The 7,912-nt window shown below is 31.9% G+C and overlaps 1 protein-coding gene across 2 annotated transcripts; it reads right to left on the bottom strand.

The window, feature by feature from the left end:
* Positions 1-2,693: 2,693 nt before the first annotated feature.
* On the bottom strand, positions 2,694-7,474 carry LOC112503445 (sucrose transport protein-like). 2 transcript variants are annotated; one of them, XM_025107485.1, is made up of 4 exons: positions 6,062-7,474; positions 4,901-4,964; positions 4,729-4,772; positions 2,694-3,113 (listed from the first exon to the last, which is right to left on the bottom strand). In XM_025107485.1, exons 1-4 carry the CDS (start codon positions 7,334-7,336, stop codon positions 2,937-2,939), a joined length of 1,560 nt encoding a protein of 519 aa, XP_024963253.1. In that variant the 5' UTR covers positions 7,337-7,474; the 3' UTR covers positions 2,694-2,936. The 2 variants fall into 2 exon arrangements, with proteins under 2 accessions (XP_024963253.1, XP_024963254.1); XM_025107486.1 differs by having other exon boundaries at positions 2,941-3,040.
* Between the last annotated feature and the right edge of the window lie 438 nt (positions 7,475-7,912).

The raw sequence follows: 7,912 nt of genomic DNA, 5'->3' as shown, positions 1-7,912 counted from the left end.
ACGAAACGAAAATCTTGTACACTTAGACAACCCAATTTCAATATATGTAGAACATAACTTGAAAAGAAGAACATGAACATGAAATAATAAAGAAATCAGAAAAATCTCATGATCAATTAGAGGTATCTTTTAAGATTTGTAACTCCCAATTAATTATTAGGGGGTTACAAAAAGGTTAAATTACAAAATTACCCTTATCATTAATTTATAATTTAGATTTGAACCTAAAGTGAAGAAAGAATGTGATTGGTTAAGGTTGGTTAGCTTAGTTTGCATCATATGGTTGGTTTCTATTTAAACCAACCTCTATATATATATATATTAAAGGAAAACCCAATAGTGTTTACATGGCATTTCCTAATGTTAGAATCTTTATTTCTCTTTTTTTTATTTTTTTTATTTTTAAAATATGTCTAATATAAGAAAAAAGAAGTTGTCGTCCCTATATAATAAATGTGTGTTTCATTTTGTACAAGCCTTTTTTTAGTAAATTTACATGCATCTTGAACCTCCATAACTCTCCATATTTCCCGATAAACTTTCTAATTTTTCTTCTCTTAAGTTTGTGTAAACATCATTTGCTAGATTAGTTGAAGGTATTAGCGTTATATTCTTACAAGTTACAAACCTCTAGCATTTGAATCTCTTCTTCAAACGTAAGTTATCAAGGTATTCCGAAGCACTACACATTAATGACATCAACATTGAATCATGAAGATATGTGATGAATAAGATTACCCCAAATCTTTGATTATACAGATAGAAGATAAAGAGTTTAAACTACTTTCAAAAGCTTGAAAGGATACGGCTTCCTAATAGCCTCTAACTCTTTTTGGCATCTTTAGTTCATACTATTAAACATTTCAACAAAAAGGTTGTCCATGATATCCATATCTATATGAATTTGTTTGTCTTTTTCTCCTTTAAAGTCTCAAAGGGGTTGACATTTTTATGAGCAGAAGGAGGTTTTTTATGCTTGATTTTGTCTTTGAATCCTGCTCCTTTTTAGAGTTTATATAAGTATTATACTATAATTTTTTGACAAAAAATAATAAAAAAACATTAATGATATAATATTTTAAATGTCCTCTATTTAATTTGAGTTAACCAAAAAAGTTGGTTGTTAGTTGATGGAACAAATGTAAAGAGATTTTACAAACTTGAAAAAAAAAATTCGAATAAAGAAAGTTCATGAATGAATAAATATATTTATTCCTTGCAACTATATATTTAACAATTATAACATAATCAATATTAATCATAAATGTAATTTTAGAAATTTCGTTTATAATATGTCTAAAAAGCGTCTCTAATGTTAATTTAATTATTATAAACAAATAATGTTTATGAACAAGAACGTGAAATCTTAAAAGTATTAAATTATATTGAGATTCATGTTTGAGCGGATAATAACAAGCAAAATAAAGGAAGATGTTGATACTTAGCTAACCAATGTTGTTTATCGTTTCGAAAAAATAAAGTATTACCACAGATAATTTTCTAGAATAAATTGTATAAAAAAGTACATGAAAAATGAATTCACAGCTTTTGACAATTAGATATGAGTATCCAACCCCGTTTGACTTTTCCAGATCAAGATAAATGCACTTGCAAAAATCAAAAAGTTCACAAAAATTGAAAATTGCATTTATCTGCATAGTTAAACCTTATTCAAGAAAACAATATAAATGGTACTTGAATCAAAAGATCTCCCTGTTTTTGCTAGAAAACATGTCAACCAAAAGAAATCGATACCATTAGCTATATAACATATTTTATTTGATTTTGAATGCATATTTTTTTTTTTCACGGAGGTGGCTATATGGGTATGAATATATAATAAAAAGAGTTTTTATAATATAGTGTTTTTTTAATTTATTAAATTGTTTTTTCTATATGCAATTAACTAACTTCATATGATGGTTTGTTATAGTTTTCTTTTATGTGCAACTCATTTCAAAACCGGTTTAATAAATAGGTTGCAAAACAAACATTAAGTTATATTGGAAAGATTATTTTTGTGTTCTACCAGTATAATTCTGAATACTGTATACACATTTGTAACTAACCATTTTTGTACAACTTTAATTTCAACACCGGAGCATTACTGATGCGGGTCATGGTGTGGAGGACCATGCCCTATTCTTTAGGAAGTCCCATGACCAGGCTAACAAAGGGTGTCTGCGCTTAAATGCGCATAACTTTTGTGTGAGACTCTATTTTAGGTTCTTAATATATCGATTCGAAACTTGAAACGAGGAACACGCTCTGCAAAAGTGTTCGTAGAATCAACGGGATCAATCTTCGTTCATTTATCTTGCGTTGCATCAATTACTATTTACAAGTACATTCAGTGTTTTACATTGTATTTTATTAGTTGTCAATGAATTAACAAGTTATGCTTCATCTCAAAATAATTACATATTTATTCTCTAACAACACATTTTTACATCGCACAACGCATGATGCCATGTACTAGTATTAATTAAAAGGAGAGTGGTAAGAGTAGTGTATTTCAGGAGGTGGGGAAGTTAACGGTGCTAAAAGGTTTCAAAATTAGTTAATATAGAAAATGATTAGATGGCAAAATACCATTGGATAAAAACGAGGTGGCATAGGGAAGGTCAAGACGAGAGATTTTTTAATATCACATTTGACAACTGAACATAGCACATTTGATCTATAATCTGGGTATGACTTGCGTTGCGTGATGATTTAAGGACCGCTTTTTCTCACAAATTCAAACAACATAATAATGAAAATATTGATTTAACATTTTTGATGTCATTGACCTTAGTGTCGATGACATCAACTATAACACGCCAATTGCTCAACCAAGCATCACTCTAGTTGCTAACATAAAGTTGGACACATTTATACTTCTTTATTAGACAATAGAACTGAGATTTCATCTGTAAGTAAGACTTTAGAAGACCTTAGTGCATTGCTGCTTCGGAGACCTTTGCAAGTACGACATCAGGAGGCGGTGACGAGAGGAGAGTAAATGCTAATATTCCACTTATTGCTGCAGCGATTGCTCCTACAACAAATGCTGGTAAGTTTCCACCACCAAATAATGCATCCCACGGCCCACTTAGTATCGAAACAACCATCTGTTGTATAAAAGACCAACTCTATCAATATATGTAAACAACTTGCCTTTTAACTTTGAAAATATAATTCTGGTATAAAATGTTAAATATTTTTTTTCATCTCCTATTTTTTCTATAACATACACGTACACACACAGAATTGAATATGAACAAAAAGTGAACACTTTCTTACAAATATTTTTATAATTTGTGAATACAGTCTAAATTTATAAGATCTGGTAACCACATGGGTGGATATATAGGAATCAACGACTATCTAGTAGGAATCGTTTCAGTTGTATGCAACGAGGTCCCTATAGACAAGGGGACAAGTGAATCATCGCTTTTGGGCCCATCTATCCCGGTAAACTCCGTAGCTTGTGAACATCAATTAAATCAATAAAACTATATCCAAGTATATCACTTATAAACACATTAGTAAAAAACATCTTAAGATTGTTTACATTATGTTTACAATTTGATTATTTTATGTGCACGATTAATTACATGTATGTTTACGGAAAAATGCAAGAGGGAGGAAAAAAGATGTATCTGGATTTCATTTTAAATGCATTAATTTTTGTTTAATAGATAATTATAATTATCACATTAAATCAATAATATTAATTATCTTAAACTAGTTATATAGGATAGATCTTGCATATCTCAAAAATTTTGAAGTTATCAAATGATTAAGCATATATATATATGTATCTGAAATATGCATTTTAAAATCGATGGTTATTCCTTTTATTCCATTGCTAGACAAAATTTTGTATTTAACACGGAAATCAAAATATTTTCCAGGTTCTCTTATATATATATATATATATATATATCATGAGAAAGTAAGAAAGTCAGAAATAAATGTTAACAACAGATTCATATGTTAATTATTGAAAATTTTCACTTGATGATGCATATGTAAACTAATATAAATAATCTGTAATGTCACTTCACATGTAAATTTTCAAATAAATTTCCTTATAACTTTCTCAATGATTCATATACAAATCTTTTCTTAATCTTTATTCTTATTTTTCTCATAATATTTAATTTTACCATTTGAACTAAGCTCTTTATCTGTTTTTATGAATATACAAGATGCAGAGAAAAAGTAATTATTAATTGTAAGATATAAAACAATAAATATATTACTGTTAAAAAACCATAAATATAACACTAACTTCAAATGTTTGACCGTAAAATAGAAAACGTTTTTTTTACTTCGTTTTCAGTGAAAACATTTATTTAGTTTTAACGTTTTCTCTTTATAAAAAATTGAGATAAAGGTGTTTTGAATTTTTTTTGAAACAGTTTATACTTTTCTACAAAAATATTTTATCAATTTTATTATAAGTCAGAATGATTTAACTTTTTTAAAAACTTCTTATTACTGGTTTGACACTGGTATAAGTTATTTATCCCAACACTTAAAAGTGCTTATTACCGGTGCCATATCAGAATAAGTCAATATGTTGTTTTTATAAGCAAACCCAAACACCCCATAAAAGTTAATATATATCGGAAATGTATTTTTTTTAACACAAAAATGATAATTACTCATATTATTATTAAATCATCGTTTTTCTTTCTAACAAAATGTAATTACGGAATAAAAACTGTGTGATCATACCTGAGGTAGAACAATTGCAAGATTAAGAACACCTAACGATAAACCTGTATAATAAATATTACAGATTAAATAGATATACATAAAATATGGAAAAATGTATTTTATGATAAAAAAATGTTGATAGACATCATTTATATCACAAAATAATTAAAAAAAAATTAGTTGATTATACCTTGTCCTACATTTGAATTGTTAGAAAGTATAGACGCCAGAGCACAAGGAACGGCAAATGTCACCTGAACCATATATCATGTAACAAAAAAAGTTACCAGTTTACCTTTCAAACATACATACATACATTATATATAGGAAAACAAGTAAATATTCATTTTATGAAAACATAAAATAATATTTTTTTTGTTATAGTCAACCACATATGATATACAAGTAATAGTAAACTAGAGACATGTGCAACCTTCGACACGACCTAGGTTGTGGGCCTAATAACCCGCACGCCACCGGTATTTCTCACGTGTATTATCACATGTGATAAGGGTGTTTTGGTTTAAACTTTCATCTCTCTCTCTCTCTCTCTCTCTATATATATATATATACATACATACCTATGTATGTGTGTGAAATTAGATAAGAAACATATACAGTTTTTAAACGTGAGAACTGATTTAAAATACGTTTATAATGATTTTTTACTTGTTTGGGTCTTATAAGGTCATGACTGAGAATTTTTCTGATTATTCTCCAGGACCTTGAGATTGGTCGAGGTGGACGTAAGAGGACTCAAACACCTATGATTAATAAAAAAAATTGCAACTATTTTACATGTAATCTTTGTTTGACTGTATGAACCAAAAAAAGAGTTTCACATGTTTTTTGTGTACATAATATAGCATTTGATGAAAAAAATAATGTGAAAAAATAAATTTTAGATTGGTTCTTGCAAGTTTATAATTTTTTATGGTTCTCATTTGATTACCAACACACACATATATATGGTTGGGTTTCGGTGATAAGAGATCTTCATCCTTGGATGCACATTAAGATGGGATTCACCAGATCAATCCCTATATCAAATACGATTTACGGATAAATTTGAGATTAATGGTGATTAAAGGTCCAGATCAATTCTTAAGTTATCACTCTTAATCAAAATAAAAAAACAAAAATAAATTAAGGATTTTGACAACAAATATCACCTGTATTACTATTTTAGTTGTGAAATATATATAATTTGTTGCACATATGATAGACAAAATTTATCCATATGTTACATTTCGTTTTTCTATTAGATTGGGTCATACGTTTGAAAATGTTATTCGTCTTTTCTGCATTTAAAACATAATTTAATTCGTCAAGTAGTTAAAAGAACACTCACCGAGAGAGGGATGCCGAGAACAGCAAAGACAGCCAAAGCTCCGCCCTTCACACCGGCGGAAGGCGGCAGAGGAGTGGCGGTGCCGTTGGCCGTCGTGAAATCTCTCGAAGACTCCGCCACCTTGGTAACCAAAATCGTCATGGCCAAACACACAGCAAGAAGCAGGTTGACGGTACCCCACAAACGCTTCACACCACCACAAATACGCGCCAAGTGCGAAATGCTCAGCGACGCGACGCCGGAGACGACGGAGTTTAGCATCAAACCCAGAGCTCCGGCACGGACGCCACGGTTGTACATGGCTCCTTCACCCAACTTACCGCCGTAAACCTCCCTTCCCATCCAATCTGTATCAAACATCAGAAATGGAAACCAAGCGATCCAATTAAGACAAGTGACTAGAAGCAAGATCCACATCGGCCTCGACATCTCTTTCAGTGCTCCGATCATTTCGACGAAGAAAACCATCCTTTTCGGCGCCGATGATTTCTCTTCTTCAATGTTTTCCGGTTGGAAAACCTCCTCCTTTACCATCGTGAGGGCCAAAATGGTTATCGTCATCAAGAGTGCGATGGATATAAAAAAACAGGTTTTCAAATTCGCACAGTAGATATCGCAAGCGTGTGTCTTCGTAAACGGGAGAAATCTGTAAAGGTGAGTGTAAGATCCGGCGGCATATCCGAGAACGTTGCCGACGGCCATGAAGAAAGCAAAAAGAGAGTTACCGGTTCGGATTCTGCCGGAGTTCGACCCGGATAAGTCAGCAAGCAACGCACGGCATGGTCCTTGAAGAAAGTTGTTGGCTACATCCAGAATCCAAAACCCTACAACGAAGACGGAGATAGCACGAGGTTTTGCCGTCTTCCCTCCAGCTTTATCGCCCGACGCCACACCAATGTCGGCGGCATAACCAATCAGAACCACGGCGAAGGCAACCAGAATGGCTCCTCCGGCGATGAAAGGTCGGCGACGGCCAAAACGAGAGGTACAGCCATCGCTATAGTAGCCGACGACGGGCTGGACGATCATGCCGGAGATTGGACCACAGAGCCAGATGAAGGATGACCAGGTGTGGGGTATTCCGAGAAGCTGAACGTATGGTGTGAGTAGGGAGAGCTGTAGAGCCCACCCAAACTGAACACCTGCGGCAATGGCAGCCACCATTATTATCTGCCATATCGGTCTGGGTGGCGGCTCCGGTGACTGAGTCTGCAACTGCAACGCCGGCGGAGGAGGCAGTTTATGGGTTTTCATAGACACATTACCAACTTCCATTAAAGTTCCTTGATCAAAGCAATTTTGAGTGACCTTCTGCCTCTACAACCAGAGTAGCGACTTATGGATATAGTAGCACTAATTGCATTCACACACACACACACTAAAGAAGGATTGTTTGACTGGATATGATGCTATGAAGAGGAGGTGGGTGTTTATATAGATTTTGGATTTTTGCCAATTAATCGAGAGTTGGATGGGTTGGTTGGGTGTAAGATTTTATCCAACTTTTTTTACAATTTAAAATTAAATCCTTTTAGGATAATATATAAATATAGTAATTTATTAATAACCATAACAAGTATATCTGTTAGTATAGAGTGACCGTTACATTAATAAAATATATTTATTTATTTTGCATTTAATGGTGTTCTTAAATTAGTTAATAAAATATATATTTTTACATTGGTGGTGCCTTTAATTATTTAATTACTCCAATATTTACATAATTTAGTTAATAGATATGGTATTTACTTATTCTAGTAAAATATTTATAATTTTTTTAAACCATGTAAATAAATATCCATATACAGATTTATGAATAACTTTTTATTAAATATTCGTCAAACTCATTAT

This window comes from Cynara cardunculus, unplaced genomic scaffold (assembly GCF_001531365.2).
Source record: "Cynara cardunculus var. scolymus isolate 2C unplaced genomic scaffold, CcrdV1 Un_Scaffold_3014, whole genome shotgun sequence".
Classification (NCBI taxonomy): Eukaryota; Viridiplantae; Streptophyta; class Magnoliopsida; order Asterales; family Asteraceae; genus Cynara; species Cynara cardunculus.
The sequence above is the reverse complement of the archived record's forward strand: the minus strand, read 5'-3'. Positions and strand labels throughout refer to the sequence as shown.